This window comes from Bactrocera neohumeralis, chromosome 4 (assembly GCF_024586455.1).
Source record: "Bactrocera neohumeralis isolate Rockhampton chromosome 4, APGP_CSIRO_Bneo_wtdbg2-racon-allhic-juicebox.fasta_v2, whole genome shotgun sequence".
NCBI lineage: Eukaryota > Metazoa > Arthropoda > Insecta > Diptera > Tephritidae > Bactrocera > Bactrocera neohumeralis.
Window position 1 is genome coordinate 42,185,542 of NC_065921.1, and position 19,426 is coordinate 42,204,967.

Genomic DNA, 19,426 nt, shown 5'->3' on the forward strand with positions numbered 1-19,426 from the left:
TAATGCTGTTTCTATGGATTTTTCCTTAGAATACGCAAGTTAATTTGTTTTTTATGTGTATTTTTATAATCTTTACAACATTTTTAAGCTGAATTAGGAAAAACTAAATAATCTAAAATCATTTGTATGTAGTTTATAAGAGCCTATCTGCTTTAACTACCCTCCATAACGATGGTATATAGTTAGCTCCCCTTTAGGAACGGGATTTTATATAACTGTGGAACCCTTTTCTGGTATGAAAATATTAGTAGGTCCTCAGATCTGCCCTATAAGTGTTTATCCATTAGTAGCCTAAAGACTACTGCATTGGATACCATTCAGTTTTGGTCTGGCTCTGAAGATACCCAATGTTATGCACCGACTATCCTATTTTATACGCTGTAAATCCTCCACGGAATTTTTATACTTATATATCGTCACCAAAATGCAAAATAACGTAACAACATTTTCGAAAATTTACAGTAGCGTGAATGAAACACGAAATAAAATGGAACAAGAGTGAAAAAAAATTTTAATATTGGTTAAAACTGGTACATATTTGAGCGCAGAACATGAAAATGTTGGATATATGTAATATTATGTATGTAATTTGAAGTAGTGAATCGTAATCAATAAGATACTCAATTTCGAATTTTTGATGATACGTTATTTTGCTTTTTAGGTGATGATATGTAAGCATGTAACTCTAAAAGTTTAAAAATCTTTGAAAAACGCCATATACAGTAGTATCATTTTAGTCTAGATGGAAAGTTCGATAACACTAATCTTTTTAATGATGCATAAAATTATATAAATTTCAGTTCAACTGATCTACCCTATAATGTATCGATATCGCGAACATACCAAAATAAATTTAAACATATCTATTGCAAAACAAAATGTATTTAATATTACTGGTCACAAATCCTAACCCTTCAACTAACATTATAATCTATTGTATTGTAATCTAATCAGAACGTATTTTCATAAAACTGATTTCTTCATCATCTTTAATTTAATTTCCTATACATACGAGTATTAAGTTACTTCTTTTCGTTCGATTTCGAACAAAACAGGAGCATTAAAATTTGAAAAAAGACGTTGGGCGGTTGAGATTTGTGGCCAAATATATAACTTTTTGTACTCTTGCAACATGTTGCTACAATCCAACAAAAACTGTTCAAGCCCCTAAGGATCGAATATTTCGACCCAGTACCTATACTTTTTACCGCCAATATGTGAGATATATAATTGAAATTCAAGGATAATCTTTCCTGCCAATGGTATGTCTGTGTGTGAAGAATGGGTTAAATCGTGTTAATAGTTTCCGTAGCTCCCATATACCTATTGCAAAGATTTTCGAACTTCCGGGAGACTTTGTATAGCATATATCGGCCAACATGTGAGTTATGTAGTATCTCTATGAAAATGAGAGGTCGTTTTTTACTGATAACAGTGTATCTTTGTGCCTCAAATGGGTAAAATTGTACTTAATGCCCATATAGGAAACATTTTATTAGTATGTGGCATATTAATAGTATGTAGTATGGGTAAAAATTGATAAAATCAATCCCTAAGTACTATACTATGTACTTATATGTATATAAAGATTTTGAATATGTTGGTCAGTGTATGAATAATTATGGTATGCTCTGGTTGACTATTTGCATCTTAAGGTTTTGATTCTGGCAAGTTGCAAAAGTATAAAATGTTCGGTTGCTCCCGAACTGAGTCTTTCTTTATTTATTTATATCCTTTTTTACTCTCAGAACTAGTACATAGCTTCTAAAATAAGTGTAGTCTTTGTACATTTTACAAAATATCTACATTTTTTGCGCTTAAAATTTTTAACTGACGGTTGAAAACATATGGATTTATTTTCGATTTTCCATTTAGCTTTCAAAAATAGTTACAGTAGTAATAAATCAATACCTCCGATATTGTAATGCCGGATTTTTAAGTTGGGAAAAATTTATAAGAAAATATACAATTTTTTTAACTTTTTTATTTAAAAGTTCAATTACATTTTCACAAAATTCTTAAATTTAAAAATGTCTTTTCCTGAATACATAACACTTTGTAGTTTATAGTTTCACAAGCAAGTTTTTAGCCTTATCATGAGTATCAAACAAACTTGCTTTTTCAATAAATTAAAAATAAGTTTTTTCTTACTTTGCTTTCTTTTCTTGCTTTGTTTGTTCCAACATCTTTCTATTCACTATTGTGCATTGTCTTTGCTAATGCTTATGTCATGTCAGTATATATGTAGATATTTTTATGTACCATATCCTTATATTTTACAAGCATGTTGCACAAACCGTTAATTGCAGTCATGTTCAAATGGTTTTATAATATTTAATCTAATTTATTGCTTTGAAACAGTATGATAGCGAAGAGCAGAAATATTTCCCACAAGATAGTGATAATGGTAGAAGGTATGGAATACTCAATAAAGCAATATTTTCAATAGTACAAGTATTTGTAAGTAACAGCGTTTGTAGCGATTGAAGAAAGCATAAAAAATTCCTGTATTCTTCGGATAAGTGGAAAAGGTGCGGTTGTTATCGAATTTCTTGAAGAGGTGTTTTTTTCATATACATGTGACAAAAAAGTACTCGGAAATTGGGCTCCACGGAGCGGAAATTTCAATTTGGGGAACAATAAAAAATCACACGGAGCCAAATCTGGTCAATACGGTGGTCGATCGATGACATTCATTCAGTTTTTGATTTAAATTCGGTCAGAATCTTGGCTCGACGCGATGGTGCATTATCATCATGTAAAATCCATGAATTGTGCTTTTCTACGTTCTTCTCACGCAAACGCATCAATACGGCTAAATAGATCTCCTTTTTGACCATATCACCTTGATTTTTTTGGCGCCTTCTTTTTTGTTAAGTTGTTTGCATGAATGGATCGGAATTCGCACCATCAAGCATGTCCAAAAGACCTGTTTACGGTACTCTTTTTGAATCAGCTTTATCGGATCGAGTCGAGCAAGAAAGCCTTTTGTACCCAAAATATTCATCATCATTTGAACGAACTCCCGAGAGATGTCGAGCTCTTTTGCCATCTCTCTATCACTTGCCTGACGATTTTAAGCACCATTTTCTTTACTTTTTTAATACTTTCGTTAGTTGAAGAGGTCGAAGGTCGTCCAGAACGTGGCATTTCTTCACTGATGACCGTGTTTGAAGGCTTTGTACCACTGGAAGGCTTGTGTTTTTGATAAAACTGAATGACCGTAAGCCTTTTCCTACATTCGCAACCTCGAAATTTGGTTCTTCTTCTTAATTGGCGTAGACACCGCTTACGCGATTATAGCCAAGTTAACAACAGCGCGCCAGTCGTTTCTTCTTTTCGCTACGTGGCGCCAATTGGATATTCCAAGCGTAGCCAGGTCCTTCTCCACTTGGTCCTTCCAACGGAGTGGAGGTCTTCAACTGCGTCGAATACTTTCAGAGCTGGAGTGTTTTCATCCATCCGGACAACATGACCTAGCCAGCGTAGCCGCTGTCTTTTAATTCGCTGAACTATGAACTACGTCGTCGTATATCTCGTACAGCTCATCGTTCCATCGAATGCGATATTCGCCGTGGCCAACGCGCAAAGGACCATAAATCTTTCGCAGAACTTTTCTCTCAAAAACTCGCAACGTCGACTCATCAGTTGTTGACATCGTCCAAGCCTCTGCACCATATATGTATATGGAGTTTGGTTTTTGTTTGTCGAGAGAGGACTTTACTTCTCAATTGCCTACTCAGTCCAAAGTAGCACCTGTTGGCAAGAGTTATCATGTTTACGCTGGTTCCAAGATAGACGAAATTATCTACGACTTCAAAGTTATGACTGTCAACAGTGACGTGAGTGCCAAGTCGCGAATGCGACGACTGTTTGTTTGATGACAGGAGATATTTCGTCTTGCCCTCGTTCACTGCCAGACCCATTTCTTTTGCTTCCTTGTCCAGTCTGGAGAAAGCAGAACTATCAATAAAGCAGATCAATCAATATCATCGACATACGCCAGCAGCTGCTCGCCCTTATAGAAGATGGTACCTTCTCTATTTAGTTCTGCAGCTCGAACTAAAACGCACGATATCACCTTGTCTGAAACCTCGTTTGGTATCGAACGGCTCGGAGAGGTCCTTCCCGATTCTGACGGAGCTTTTCGTGTTACTCAACGTCAGTTTACACAGCCGTATTAGTTTTGCGGGGATACCAAATTCAGACATCGCGGCATAAAGGCAGCTCCTTTTCGTGCTGTCGAAAGCAGCTTTGAAATCGACGAAGAGGTGGTGTGTGTCGATTCTTCTTTCACGGGTCTTTTCCAAGATTTGGCGCATGGTGAATATCTGGTCGGTTGTTGATTTTCCAGGTCTGAAGCCACACTGATAAGGTCCAATCAGTTTGTTGACGGTGGGCTTTAATCTTTTACACAATACGCTCGATAGAACCTTATATGCGATGTTGAGGAGGCTAATCCCACGGTAGTTGGCGCAGATTGTGGGGTCTCCTTTATTATGGATTGGGCATAGCACACTTAAATTCCAATCGTTGGGCATGCTTTCGTCCGACCATATTTTACAAAGAAGCTGATGCATGCTCCTTATCAGTTCTTCGCCGCCGTGTTTGAATAGCTCGGCCGGCAATCCGTCGGCCCCCGCCGCTTTGTTGTTCTTCAGGCGGGTAATTGCTATTCGATCTTCTTCATGGTCGGGCAATGGGACGTCTGCTCCATCGTCATCGATTGGGAAATCGGGTTCGCCTTCTCCTGGTGTTGTGCATTCGCTGCCATTCAGCAGGTTGGAGAAGTGTTCCCTCCATAATTTAAGTATGCTCTGGGCATCAGTGACTAGATCACCTTTGGGGGTTCTACAAGAGTATGCTCCGGTTTTGAAACCTTCTGTAAGCCGCCGCATTTTTTCGTAGAATTTTCGAGCATTACCCCTGTCGGCCAGCTTATCAAGCTCTTCGTACTCACGCATTTCGGCCTCCTTCTTTTTCTGTCTACAAATGCGTCTCGCTTCCCTCTTCAACTCTCGGTATCTATCCCATCCCGCACGTGTTGTGGTCGATCGTAACATTGCGAGGTAGGCAGCCTGTTTTCTCTCCGCTGCGACACGGCACTCTTCGTCGTACCAGCTGTTCTTTTGCACTTTCCGAAAACCAATGGTTTCGGTTGCAGCTGTACGTAAGGAGTTTGAAATGCCGTCCCACAGTTCCCTTATACCGAGTTGTTGACGAGTGCTCTCAGAGAGCAGAAGTGCAAGCCGAGTAGAGAATCGTTCGGCTGTCTGTTGTGATTGCAGCTTCTCGACGTCGAACCTTCCTTGTGTTTGTTGGCGTGCGTTTTTTGCTGCACAGAGGCGGGTGCGAATCTTAGCTGCAACAAGATAGTGGTCCGAGTCGATGTTAGGACCTCGGAGCGCACGCACATCTAAAACACTGGAGACGTGTCTTCCGTCTATCACAACATGATCGATCTGGTTGGTGGCTTTTCGATCCGGAGACAGCCAGGTAGCTTGATGAATCTTTTTATGCTGGAATCTAGTACTACAGATAACCATATTTTGGGCCCCGGCGAAGTCAATCAGCCTCAACCCATTTGGGGATGCCAAATATACCTTCTTTGCCCACCCTGGCGTTAAAGTCGCCAAGCACGATTTTGACATCTTGGCGGGGGCAGCTCTCATAAGCGCGCTCCAAGCGCTCATAGAAGGCATCTTTGGTCACATCGTCCTTCTCTTCCGTCGGGGCGCGGGAAATCAGCGATATGTTGAAGAACAACGCTTTGATGCGGATTGTGGCTAGACGTTCATTCACCGGATTGAATGATAGTACTCGGCGACGGAGTCTCTCTCCCACCACGAATCCAACACCAAATTTGCGCTCCTTTATATGGCCACTGTAGTAAATGTCACAAGGACCTACTCGTCTCTGTCCTTGTCCCGTCCATCGCATTTCTTGGACGGCGGTGATGTCAGCCTTTATTTTCGCGAGGACATCAACCAGCTGGGCAGCGGCACCTTCCCAATTAAGGGTCCGGACATTCCAGGTGCATGCCCTGATATCGTAGTCCTTATTTCGTTTGCCATGGTCGTCATCAAAAGGGGGTCTCTCATCCGAGGCTGGTTGTTACTGTTCATTGGGGATGTTTTTTTACGTGGCGGGTCCCAAATCCAGCGCACAACCCTATGTAGGGGATATTTCGCCTTCTCACTTTAGCTCACCTTCAAACGGATGTTCTTAGGCTACCCAGAGGATACTTCGTCAAAGACCGGAAGTAGTGAGCTGCTTGAGTCATATGTAAAAGAATCGTTTCTGGCCACTCCCAAGTGAATGGCGATCAGAGAACTTTCCTCACTTGCGTGAACTTCTACACATGACTCCATCCTTTGGTTGAAGTACAAAATTTGAGACAAATTCTTTGATCGACATTTTTATCCTTTATAAAAATCGCAACACACTACTGAGGTGTACCGAAATAAGGAGCTGCTTTGAAAAAACTGCTTGACATATTGCGCTCATATTCGGCTTAGTACCTAAGGACAGTCCTTTCCGGGTCCTTTTTTGTCACAATGTAGTATAGCATATAGCTGCCATACCAACTGAAAACTTTTTTATTTCACAAGATATCTATAATCTGCAAAGAAATTGCTCGGATCAACTCCTATAGCATATAGCTAAAGAGAATCACCGACCGAGGTAATTTCTAAGATTGTCAATAAAGTTGGTCAGTGAAAGAGAAAGTGTCTAGATCAGCGCGCGAGTATCAACGAGATAGTGTCCAGTGATAACCCCTATCATTTCGGTAACATGAACTTTGTTAAGAGCAAATAATTCAATAGACTTCTTACGTTTCGCCAGAAGAATCTAGCTGTCGCACAGGTGCTGGTTGATAACTAACGCTTACTGAGCTCAAACAAGGTTCACAGATTCAGTGCTAAAATAAAACAGGCCAGTGAATCACCGACCCAGTCTGATGTGATTGGAGTGAGGTTACATTTTGCTGCGAGTTCATTCACTTTGCAATTTCCAGCGATTGCAGACACCCAAACTATGTAGTCTGATATCGAAGTAGCTTAATGAATTATCTTACTACTAGTGAGGTCAGACTTTTTTTGTCTAACTTTGAACGCGCTCTAGGAGGGATCAGTATTGTCGTTCTCCGCATCCACTTGGTAATGGAGAGCACTTGACAGAGAACTCTACCTTCAACCTTTAAGTCAATTTAATGAAGTGGCTAAATAGTTAAACTTCCCGCCCTGATGCACTCTACCATAAAACCTTTCTCTCGAACACTCCTAGGCCGTCTCATCAGATGACGTCATTTTTCATTTCGGGAATAATGATTAACTTATAGAGTTTGGTGTTTGTTCGTCGAGAGAGGACGTTACAATTCAATTGCCTACTCAGTCCACAGTCCATCTTTAATAAATAAAAAAATGCGACATTTAAAAATGTGAGAGAAAACTAGAGAAGATATAGGGCGTAAAGCTTCTTAATAAAAGTGGTCAAACTATAATGGGGAGTTAAGCTGCAGTTTTTTATAAATTTGTAAATATATTTAGTTGCTAAAATATTAAAGGATATTTATCAAATATTACCTACGCACTCATATACATATAAATGTGTATATATTGTATATCATACACCCTAATGTAAGTCCTAGCTTTTGTGCACAGTTTGTAAAAGGTTGTACAAATTTATTTCGCTTGCTTTGCTTTAGGCGTAGATTTGTGTATAATTTTTCGTAGTTGTTGTTGCAACGTCAAAATACGAATGTCAATGTTTTGCACTGCATTAAAGTAAAAATAAATTGATATAAAAAATTAAAAAAATAACCACAATCTGTTTTGGAAACATTGTTCAAAACCTTTGCTAATGCAACTAAATTTTTCTCCACAAATCACCAACTGCGCATGCGCAGCTCGTTCGATTTACTGCTATGAATGCGACTCATGGACGGATGCACGCTGCAAGGATCCCTTCAACTACACGGCGCTACCGCGTGATCAACCACCGCTGATGACCTGCAACGGCTGTTGTGTGAAAATGGTGCGGCATTCGAAATCACGTAAGTGCCAAACAAACAACGACTCTATATTCGAATAATGACTTTAATGTACGAGTAATGCTTGAAAATAACAGTTATTATGAGTATTTTAGCGGCGCTACAGTAGCTGTAAGCTGATTACATAATGATTACTTAGAATTACTTACCAAACACCAATTAATGTACGCTCTCTTTTTCTCTCTCTCCCAACCTCTCTATCTGCGCCTTCGTTCGTTCGGCAATTGTGTTGTTGCATGACAGCCTACGAAGTTGTACGACGTATGTGTACGTCGCAATTGCAAATAAATTTATTTATGGTCGATCATGTGTGCATGATGGAAAGTTCAGGCAATGGACATATGTGCTTTTGTGAGGAAGATATGTGCAATTCTAGTAAAAATTTATTGCAAAATGGTTCATCACACCATTACATCATGATCTCAGCGCTCTCATTCATATTATATTTACTCAATCAAATACAGATTCGTGCGCAATTGCAATTTTTCGCTCGACTATTGCAAATGCATAAACAAAAACAAAAACAAAAACATATGCATAAGCCAGTAGAAAAGTATGAGAAACAAAAACAAAAACCAAAACCAAAACTCTCACAACACACCCCAACCAGTCAAATGCAACTCCAACTGCAATATCAACAACAAAAACAAATACAAATATCAAATCACCGTTGTCATATGAATGTACAGCAACAACAAGAACAAGAGAAATTCAGTGTAAAACCGAAATTTTGTTGCATGCCATCAACCGAACAACTAAAACATGTTGCATGCCCAATCAAAACAACAACAACAAATAATATATGTGCACAAATCGTAGAAAGATAGAGTGTAGGTCCAAGTAACCCCCAAAGGCACACACTAAATTACAAAAACTGAAAGTAAAAATGCTACACACACACACATAAACCCGTATAACAGTGCATTCCGTTGGGTGATGGCATAAAGTTATGTATAGTAATGTATAAAGTAATGTAGGGTAATGCATAATAGTTATGCTCATAAAGCAATGTTTGGTATTGCCTAAAGTAATTTGTGGTAATGCTTAAAATAAATTCTGGTAATGCAATGAGTAATTTATAGTAATGCCCTAAGTAATTTCTGGTAATGCATAAAGTAATTATTGGTAATGCATAAAATAATTTGTGGTATTGCAAAAAGTAATTATTGGTATTTCTTAAAGTAATTTATGGTAATGCATAAAGTAATTTATGGTATTGCCTATATTAATTTGGGGTAATGCATAAAGTAATATGTGGTAATGCATAAAGTAGTTTATGGTGCCTATAAAAATTTATAGTAATGCATAAATTAATGTAGTGTAATGCATCAGTAATACGAAGCACACCTCCTGCTGAATTGTTATTAGAAAGCGTGTAATGCATTACCGATTTACATTGAAAATGGCGTGCACCGAACAGTATTTTATGTATACATACATTACTTACTTTGTCTTACATTGGTCGTTTGAAATCGGAAAACTGTGTTGCCTTAACCGTTTGCTCCCCTGGAATGCGCTGTTGGTGTTAACAAACATCTTTTTACAACGTCCACGTCTCCAAGAAAGACATACATACTCAAGTATTTGTATATTTACAATTACTTTGTTTATAATAATTACATAAATAAGTAATTACTGCATTAATACATATTCGTACATAGTACATAAATACATACATACATTATACGTACTTAGTTACGCTCCACGCTCGTTTTAGTCTTTCTCCACCCCTCTAAAGATCAGACACAAACACTTGTTATTTTTTCTCTAGAAATTTTGCTCTTAACTCTAAATTATGACAACTCGAAAACACTGCATAGTTTTCAATTGAATACTTACATACAAACTATGTACTTAGGCATTAGTTTTTTTTATTTTTTAATTTTTCCCAAAATGCTCGTGAGTTTTAGTTTTAAATTTTATTTTCAAAAATGTTTGTAGTATTAATTAGTAAGCATTGTAATTCAATAAGGAACTTTATTAATTTATGTTTATTTTTTGTTTTGGGTTTTTAGCAATAAAAATATTTATTTATTACTTAGTAGTCATATATGTATTGTGTAATGCAAAGAAAAAAGACGTAGTATTTAATTGTTAATTAATTTTCTTAGTACTTAGTAGTAAAAAAAATATAGATATTTTTAAATATTCAAATAAAAGCGTGAGTGATTAGTGCAAGCACTAGAACTTAGTGTAACCTGCAAGTTAAGTAAAAATATATCATTTATAAAAGAAAATTCTAAGCATTGCATGCTTTTTGGCTTCAAAGACGTAGAATAAACGGTAAATATACACTTAGTAGTGAAATGTGGCAACAATGCAATTTTATGCTTTGTGTGCGAGTTGTGCAAAGCGGCAAGCTTTCGTTTAGTGAAGCTTGTCGAAAATACCTTTATCGTTTTTGTTAAATTATTTTTCAAAAATAAAATTATATTTCAATTTAAAGCAAACAGTTATTAATATTATTTCCAAAAATATAGTTTTCAAAGCATGTAATACATCTGCACTTATTTATTTAATTAAGCGAAAGCTCTGTGCTTGTAATGAGGGTAAATGAAAAATGTTTTTCATACCTAAAATAATTTAGAAATATTTTCTTAAAATGTGTGGGCATTTAGTTCCAAAAAGACATTCGAACCCTAAAGCAACCGATCACATATTTCAGTTGGAACTGATAATACGATTTTTTTTCTCGAAGTCCGAAAGATCTAAGACTAAATATTATTAATAAATATTGCTTACGTTCATTATTTCCAAAGAGTTTTTAATCTCAATATCTCCTCTATATATATTTTGAAAGACTATTCGATAAAAATTATTTCTAGTTGAAAAATTCAAAATTTAGTTCTCATTATTAGAATTTAGACAGGGTGAAAATGGACGTTTTTATATTCCTATGACCAAAAAGTCCTAGAAGCTACTTGTCAGCTTTCTTTTAAAAGGCTTTATGACTAGAAATAATTGGCTGTAGCTGATCGAAAAAACAAATCGTCTATATACATAGCTTGTGCTGGATAAGTAATGGGATCCAAAGTCTAATGGTCTTCAAGAGTGTATCGATATTCTATCACGGCAGCCAAACTAAGTGGATGCATATGATACCAAAAACTATAACCACTCCAATAACTGTCTTTCCTTGCAAAAAAGTTTCTATGATTTTTAGTGAATATTTATACAACAAAGATTTTTTTCTGGTTTCTATTAATTTCCTTCATTACATGCACAGCATTGTTAAATATTTTATTATAAAAACCAAAACTCTACAACACAAACAAAAACATGAAATTAATATTAAGCATGCAAAAAATTAAAAAAAAAATACCTATAAAAATGTAAGAGAAGAAAATAAACATAAATTAAATCGTTTCAATTAAATTACAAGAAAATCTTAATTATAATTAATAATGAAATATTTTAGATTCAATATAAGAAACTACGCTTAATCAAGTACATATACTTATATCACTTTTACAACCTTTATCTACACTTAACTACTTTTAAGAATTATTGTCACAAGCTAAAGTCAACAGAAGTAGCTGTAAAGCGTTTCTACTAAAAAAAAGTAACGATTGTTAGGAAGGGAAGAAAGTTACTCATACGCCATGGTCGACATTCAAACGTTGGCACTGTATACGTTTTAAATGGTACATTTATGTTATTTGACGTAATTTGTTTAAAACTCTAAAGCAGAAAAATTTCAAAAAAGTTTTCCGAAATTTTCACTAGAACTTCAAATTTTTTAAATAATATAAATAATTAGAGAGGTGGCATTTTTGTCATACATTTGCCAGTGACCAGACACAAAATATATTGCACTAAAAGATTTTTGAAAAAATTCAAACAACTCATAATCTTCTCTTAAGCATTGAAATACTTAACAAGAAATGAATTTCTAAGTCAATATCAAATACTAGTTAGAAGATAGAAATGTGCCTGCAAAATATTCGAAATACCTTGTGTATTTCTATTCACGTAGTCTTACAGTGTTCGAATATCAAGCATTTGCTATTTAAAAAAAAACAGTTGAAGACTTAATGTTAATAAAATTAGTCAAAATTATGAAAAAGCTATTGTACCCACATAAACATACATATATTTATTTTATTATAATTTAAGCCTTAGTAGATAAGACAATTGGCGAATTTATTAATTATTTAATTTATTTAGAAAAAATAAATATATCCAAAATATATTTTTTACACAAAGATAGAAAACTCAATTTTCTTTGATTTCTTTTAGTGCAAAAATAGCTACTCATGTATATTTGACGACAGAAAAAATTTTAAATTTGTTGAAACTTTCTATTAGTGATATAGTTTTTAAATTGCTTGGTAATTTGTAGCGCTTTTTCTCTGTTTCATTAATTTTAATTACGTATGGCTTGTGCTTTTAAAGCTGCATGCACGCCTGAGTAGCATTGAATATTTACGCCACGAGTCTTGTACTGTGATTTTCAGTGCATCAGTGTTGAACGGAAAAATGAACGGTTCGAAAATGGTGAGTTTCGTATGTATTTACAGATTTTTTTTGTTTTTATGCAGCTATTGGATCACTTGCTTATATTCAATGCCTTTTACTTAAATTTCAGTAATTAAGCATTAATTATTTATTTCTTGTAAATATTAATATTTTTTATGAAAAAGATAACCTTTTACTATATTTATGTATTTTTTCTTCAAGTTTTTTATTAAAAAATAATTATTAAAAATATTTAATTTCATTTTGACTTACAACTTCAGACCATTTTTGAGACAATTATTCTGTAGTTTACTGTAACGTGTCTGCTACCAGGTGCAGTTAGTTGAGGTTATATAATACCTGAAATTGCGAGTGTGAAGCATCCAAGCAAATTTGTTGATAAGGACTGTCATTTAATACGCGCGTTAAGCTTTCAACCTTTTAACTTATATTTATATTTGATTAAAACCAGAACTGAAAAAACTGTTAGAAAATAACTACACCTTTCATATAAAATTATTACATTCTTTTTCTTCTTTATTGGCGTAGACACCGCTTACTAGTTATAGCCGAGTTTACAACAGCGCGCCAGTTGTTCTTTCTTTTCACTGTTTGGCGTCAATTAGAGATTCCAAGTGTAAACAGGTCCTTCTCCACCTGCTCTTACCAACGGAGTGGAGGTCATGTCGTCCGAATGGATGAAAACACTCCAGCTCTGAGTGTATTCGACGCAGTACCCGTCGGGGGAAGCAGAGCATTAGGAATTATTACATTCACACATTATTAATTTGGCAAGGGAATCTCAAAGAGCTGGTTAACTAAAGGCTTCTGCACACATTCTTGCTCTTATAAAAATTGATGACAATAAAGAATAAAGCACGCAACTGTTGTGTTTACGTCCACTCGGCTTGCTTGGTTTAGACAGTCTAGTATTATTATTGTTTTCCGTTGATTTACTAATCTGAGACATCAGAAAACTCAATAAGCTAGTGAATTCATCGTTTTATTATTTACAGACACTAACTGTAAATATTAATTAATCACATTATATTCACTGGCAGCAAATTTAAATTATTCTCCAAATTTCGCCTTTAAACAGTTTAACTTGTATTCCCAATCGCAATTTAACACAGGGTGTACAGTGTTATTAAAAAATAATTTATCGATAACAAAGTGAAAGAAATTATTTAATTTCCTCACTAAAAATGCCTGTTTTGCTTATTTGTTAATGAAATATTTTAATAAAAAATCTTAAAATAATGTTTAATGAAATTTAAATTTATTTTTTATATATTTATGTATGCATCCACAAATTTTGTGTGTTCTTTCCGTAGTACTCTCTAAATATTGTATATTATGTATTTTTTCCTCTACTTTAATTATTTTTTCTAACTAAAAATTTATGTTTTGCTCATTTATTAATGAAATATTTTAATTTTTTTATAATTATTTATTTAGACCTAATAATTATTTTAAATAAAATTTAAATTTATTTTTAAGTATTCATGTACATATGTATGTATATATTAGTTGCGCAAATTTTTTTCTAACATACAAACATTTTGTGTTCTTTCCGCACTACACGCTAAATATTGTAAATTATATACTTTTGCCTCTAATTTATTTTTTTTTTTACTGAAATGCACTGCTTCTAAGCAATGTTTGAGCACCTCACTGTACGTAGAAAAGATCCTTATGGCAAAAACTCTATATTTAATACATATCCCGTTAATTCTGCCAAACTCGTTACTACACAAATTTAACAAAATACAAAAAGTTTAATTAATTGTAGCAGTTAATGAAAAATTTAGCATGAAATTAAATCGAATTTTCGCAAACTACTAATTAATAACTAATAAATGCCCGTTAAAAACTAATCCTCACAACTACTTTCGTAACCAGTCATAACATTACCAAAAAAATTCCTCTATCAATCAAAGCTCCTCTCAAGCGACACCCGAATACGCTAAACAAAAACAACATCCCCAAAACAAACTCTGACTCAGCCCGTACTTCATTGTAGTGACGTAGTCAACCGTTCATCCAACCCGTATCCAACCATCCGACGCTCCTGCTCTACGTGCTATGAAGAGTAAATTTTTACTATAGGCCTAGGAACACGCGTGCGCGCCTCGTTTTGCTATTTTTTTCAAAAATATAAAAATATAATATTAGTTGTACTAATTTGCTGCTTGAATTGCGTAGTACTTATGCAAAAGCTAGTAAGAAAAGTCGTTAAGAAACATATAACCAAAAAATTTAGATCGGAAAAAAGCTATCGGTGACAGCAAGCTTGTTGGCAAGTTGTTGTAATGGTAAACGTAATTGCGTAACTTATTTTATAAGTGATATGAACGAACCATAGATTCCTCACAATGCAAAAAGCACTGAATATTTGACTTCTAATTTTTTTCCAAAACAACAAAAAACACATTTCGATGTTGTTGTTAATGATCAATGATTTACATTACAAAAGCAAAAAAAAAAATGATACAAAATATTAATATTGAATGTGAAATAAATACGAAATATTGGTTTAAAAAATTATTTCAAATTTATGTAATGCAAATGATGATGTTTTTTCGTTCATCAATGATGTGAGAAGATGTGGTTTTGATTTCGAAACAAACACTTATTATTTTCTCAATACTTTATATGTTTAACTATTTATGTGTATTTGCGCTAATTTTTATATTTTTATAAATGTAACTCATAATTAACGCTTTTACTTTGTGGTCACTTGAGTTGTACATTTCTTACTTTCAATTAACAACACGCTAATACAATAGCATTTACACTCATAATACATAATGTTGTTATTTATTGTGTGACACACATTTTAAAAATTCATTATTATAGACATATTTACATATATGTAAGTATTATTTATTATTTGTTGCGTGTAATTCGGTTCAGTTATTGTCTAAAGTAGCGTGTGCGCCCGCCCTTAATGCTGGCCACACGTCATTCATACAACTGAACTTATGAAACACCCACTTACTCTCACACTCAAGCTCGCTCTCTTTTCTATCTTTTTAAGGTGTTTCCATTAACACTTTAAGTCATTTTAAATTTGCCGCACGCGCTCTGCTAAAGAAAAAACAAAAAACAAATATTTTCTGTTTCTTAAAAAAATTCTGCTCAATATTATTGAGCTTTTCCATACACCACGTGCAACACATACTTTCCTCATACATTTTAACAACTCGCTCTTTCACTCTATAACTCTCTATATATGTATATCTCTCTCTTTCTGTCTATCTAACTGTATAAGTAACTGTCTCGCTTTGTTTCTCTCACTCGTGCCACAATTTTAAACCAAACCATTTTATATTTCAAAATACATACTTTTTACAAATTTCATTCAAAATTCATCTAAAACAGCGAAAGAAGAACGAAAAATATTTATTAAAAAATTAAATAATATTTTTTTTTTCTTAATTACATTGAATTGGTTAATTTGTTTACAATAATTAAAAATATAATATAATAAACAATCAGTCAATGAAAAATTCAAATGAAAGTGACAAAAATGTGTTGGAAGCGTTTCTTCTCTCCCTTGCCTCTCCGCGACCAAACGTCGCTAGCAAGCGAGAGAAAAAATACTTTCGTGCACATTTTTCAATTCAAGCGTAACGAAAAAATAAAAATTGAAAAATTTTGCAATTTGCGCTTTGAGAGAGAAACAAGCAATAAATATTTCAATAAAGTCAACACAAAACGAAAAACTAAAGAAAAGATCACTGAAAGCGAAGAAAAAGAAGAAAAGTGCTTTTTCACATACGATGCCAATGGTCTGACTTAAATTTTTTCATCATGTACCACCATCGCAACCATGTGCAAACCAACCAACCAACAACAGCGTATATGTATGTACATATATACTTTTAACTACTACTACTATATGCTACATAATATACAATAAATATATAAAAATATACGCTTATAAGAAGCAAACTTAACTTAGCTACGAATGCCACGACAAAACAGCTGCAAAACAAAGCTAAAGAAATCTTTAAAAATGCGCTTCAAAGCAGAAATATTTTAACTTGCTGCTTAGCCGTTGAAAGCTTCGACGCTAAACTTTTAAGCTCACACACACACAAGAAGACCAGATACACAAACACATATGCTAAATCACACACACTTACATATACCACATATACAATCCCATATGAATAACCACATTTGTACAAATCAACACATGCTTAAAATTAAGAATTCAAGTTTACTTTTATGAGCTTTCAACGTTAACCCAAAAAATCGCATTAACACCAGAACAACAGCCGAGTTGCCCCGCACGCCAGCGCAAAACACACACAACAACAGCAACAACAAGCAGCAGCTTTTAAGCCGACAGCGAAAAGCTCAGCAAATGAAAGCTCCACAGAATGAAGCTCTTACGACGTGAAATATATTTTAATAGAATTAAATTTAATTATGTTATTGTATTTAAAAAAGTGTTAAGACCAAAAAAAGTTTATGTTTTTTCAAAAGCTCCGCAAAGCTTTCGCTACGTGAAACAGTTTTTTTAGAATTTAAGTTTAAATTGAATTATGTTGTTTTATTAAAAAAAATGTTAGAGCTTTAAAATATTTTATCTCTTTTTCCAAAATATAGCAAATGAAAGCTCTACAGAACAAACGACGTGAAACAAATTTTAATAGAATTTAAATAGAATTATGTTGTATTTAAAATATGTTAAAACCTGAAAAATTTTATGTTTTTTTCAAAAGCTCAACAGAGCTTTTACGGCGTGAAACGAATTTTAATAGCATTAAAACTTTATCACATATGTTGTTGAATTAAAAAAAATATTTAAACTTAAACAATTTTATGTATTTTCAAAAGCTCAGAAAAGCTTTCGTGACATGAGGGAGTTTTTTAGAATTTAAATTTATATTGAATTAAGCTGTTGTAATCAAAAATGTTAAAGCTTTAGAATATTTTATTTGTTTTTTTTTTTTAAATATAGCTCCACAGAGCAAAGCTTTCATGACGTGAAAGAGATTAGAGAATTGAAATTTAAATTGCGTTAAGTTATTATAATCAAATAAAATTATAAAGCTTAACAATTTTTATAATTTCTCCTTTACTGGGTAAAAATAAAAAATAACAACAGGCTTAATTCCAAAAAAAAAACTATTTTTATAATTATTTGTTTCAAACGCTTAAATTTAAAAGCGTTATAAATGCTTAATAAATAATACTGAGCTCTTCAATTTAATAAAATTTAACAAAAATTATTTAACTTTAGATTAAGAAATAAGCAATTGATTTAATGGTTGTTATTACTGTTATTATATATACTTTTTTTTAAAATACAATCTGTAGCAAAAGTTACTAAATTTCATAAAAAAGTTTCCGTACCAAAATATTTATTTATTTAACGCGACCCATAAAGTGTAAATAAAATATAAAAAAATTGAAAGCCAATCAATAATGCATTAATTTTAAATTATTAAGATAAATTATACAAAAAACACGATATGAAAGAATTAAATTTAAACTTTCGAGCTATTTGAAATTTTGAAACGGAGCTTTCAAGCTTTCAAGCCTTCATTCTTTTTTCGAACTTACGAATTCATGAGACAAAGCTTTCGCTTTAATATTGATATTTCAAAGCTTTCTCAATAACTTTACTTATACAAACAGTTTCAACGGGACTTCCTTGCCTCTTTTTCAAACTTAAAAATTCGTAAGCCAAAGCTTTCACTTTCACTTTAACTTTGATATTTTGAAGTTATCAAAACCACTTTACTTATGAGAAAAGCTTTCAAATCTTAGAAATATAAAAAAATATATATTTTCAAAAACGTTATAACATATAACTGCTATATTAAAAAATGCAGTTTATAGCACTAAAATATAAAAAATAAAAATGCATATAACAACGTTCGAACTAAAAACTATAACACCCGCTTTGTTTTGCAATTACGAAGAAGTTTTCAATACAAAAATATATTTATCAAACAAAATATTTCCACGCTTCTAATTATTGAAAACAATTACTTTTAGTTCGGCACAAGAACAAAAATAACAACAGGCTTAAAAAATATTTTTTTCTTAAAGTCAAGTTTTGGAAATGGAAAAGTTGTTGTTGTTGTAAAATGCTGGAAATCTGTAAACAAACTGCAATATCTTTAAGATTCCATTTAAAGTAGGCTATTTTGAGACTTCCAGTATCAAAATCATTATATTTTTATCATCAGCGACATTAAACATAATTTTTGAAAACTTGTTATTAATAGTATAAATGAACACCACATTAAATATTAGACGAAAAAGTTTTAAACATTTGCTATGCATTAGTAATAGCTTATAAAAATATAAATAAAAAAAATATTTGCATATTGAAAAAGACAAATAAATTTTAAAATAAAAAGGTTTAATAAACATAGAAATAAACGTACCATGAAAGTAATTACTAAGCCTTAACGCAAATAAGAAATCACAACAGTAAATTCCTCACATGCAAAAAATTTAGTAGCGTCAATATATCTAAAATATATACTTATGTGTAATTGAAAGCACTCTTAAGCAAAGTTAATGCCACATAAAACACAAAAAAAATAACGCATTAAACCTGCATTATAAGTGTAAGCAACAAATGTTGTTCTGAGACAAATAAAATTAGTCTCAGAAATATTGATTACACATGTATGTATCACATACACATATTGTTAATAATATTAACGGAAAAAATCACTTCTATAAATGTTTTGTGTCCAAAACAGACGGCAGTGTAGTATCAGATGCAATAAAAATATTGTTAAAATAATGTTTGTTCGTGTTTTGAGTATGGATTTCAATGAACCTGTAAGAACGTGTATGAAAGAACGTAAGTGTTAAACAAATAAATTTCAAAACGCATTATTCTGATTAAATGACTGATAAATTTACTTCTTTCTTCAA

At 33.1% G+C, this 19,426-nt stretch overlaps 1 protein-coding gene across 5 annotated transcripts in view; it reads left to right on the forward strand.

Annotated features, from left to right (window-relative positions):
- The window catches only part of LOC126755888 (protein quiver), a 41,887-nt gene extending 22,594 nt beyond the window's left edge, over nucleotides 1-19,293 (forward strand). For all 5 annotated transcript variants that reach the window (XM_050468613.1, XM_050468609.1, XM_050468611.1 and 2 more), the window contains 2 exons: nucleotides 7,910-8,056; nucleotides 8,297-19,293. In XM_050468613.1, coding sequence (XP_050324570.1) covers nucleotides 7,910-8,056; nucleotides 8,297-8,880 — 731 coding nt within the window. In that variant the 3' untranslated portion in view covers nucleotides 8,881-19,293. The remainder of the gene's footprint in view (nucleotides 1-7,909; nucleotides 8,057-8,296) is intronic.
- Nucleotides 19,294-19,426: the final 133 nt, after the last annotated feature.